The 894-nt window shown below is 50.8% G+C and overlaps 1 protein-coding gene across 5 annotated transcripts in view; it reads right to left on the bottom strand.

The window, feature by feature from the left end:
* RAD51C (RAD51 paralog C) overlaps positions 1 to 888 on the bottom strand; it is a 28,447-nt gene extending 27,559 nt beyond the window's left edge. For all 5 annotated transcript variants that reach the window (XR_001512618.1, XM_015559082.1, XM_006756192.2 and 2 more), the window contains exon 1: positions 733 to 888. Coding sequence is in view for 4 of the 5 variants with exons in the window: in XM_015559082.1 (XP_015414568.1) it covers positions 733 to 850 (118 nt within the window). In the remaining variant the exon portion in view is untranslated. The remainder of the gene's footprint in view (positions 1 to 732) is intronic.
* Positions 889 to 894: the final 6 nt, after the last annotated feature.

An 894-nucleotide genomic window follows, 5' to 3' on the forward strand; every position in this document is an offset into this window, starting at 1 on the left:
TTATTCTTGAGTGACTAGTTGAAACCTCCTCATTTTATATTGTTGAGGGCAATGACTTAAAACTCGGCCCTATCTTGATATTATAGTTCTGGGCATACCATCAAGCCATGTGCTCAGCCAGTCTGACGCAGACAGCTTTATTTTTGTTTGCCTCAGGATGCGGTGATCCCCACCAACGCATTATCTATGTTCTGGAAGGTGAGGCTTAGGGTTTCCTCAGGGAGTTACAAAAAGAAGCACCGTCTTCTTTCTACCCCGTTTCTCACTCTTAGTATCTCTAGTCCCATCACGAATCCTTCATTTTTCAAATTTAACCCCTGTCCCTGGGGTTTGGGAACAGCGGGAATTAAATGGCCTATATGAGCTCCAATCCTGGCTCTGCAACTTCCTAGCCCAGTCCTTACGAAAAGTGACTTAACCTCCCCAAGCATCGGTTCCTTCGTCTGCATATATCGGACATGGCCCATGCAAAGGAGGGCTCTTTGGGGTATAAACGACGTAAATCCTCAGGGCACTGGGCAGGGACTGGCAGAGAAGGCAACCGGTAAATGTTTCCGAGACCACAGTTCTAACCGTCCGAACCAGGTTTAAGTATAATTAAGGAGGCTTTTCACGTTGTAAACGCAGCCGTGGGCGGCAGCCCAATGTGCGGAGACTGCAGGCGAGTGAACAGCGATGGAGGCGGCACAGATCGCGGCCAATGCACCACCGCTTAACGTCGGGAGTCGTTACCTTTGCTGAGCTCGGAGGGTTTCACCTCTAGGAGCTCCTCAGCAGTTTGGAAACCTGCGGACACCATTTTCACGCGCACCGCTGGGGACAGGGGGAAACTAACTAAATCCCGCTGCATTTCAAAGCCGGAGGCCTACGCGCATAGGCGCTCAGACTCGCCGA

The sequence above is a fragment of the Myotis davidii genome, unplaced genomic scaffold, assembly GCF_000327345.1.
Source record: "Myotis davidii unplaced genomic scaffold, ASM32734v1 scaffold993, whole genome shotgun sequence".
NCBI classification, from domain to species: domain Eukaryota; kingdom Metazoa; phylum Chordata; class Mammalia; order Chiroptera; family Vespertilionidae; genus Myotis; species Myotis davidii.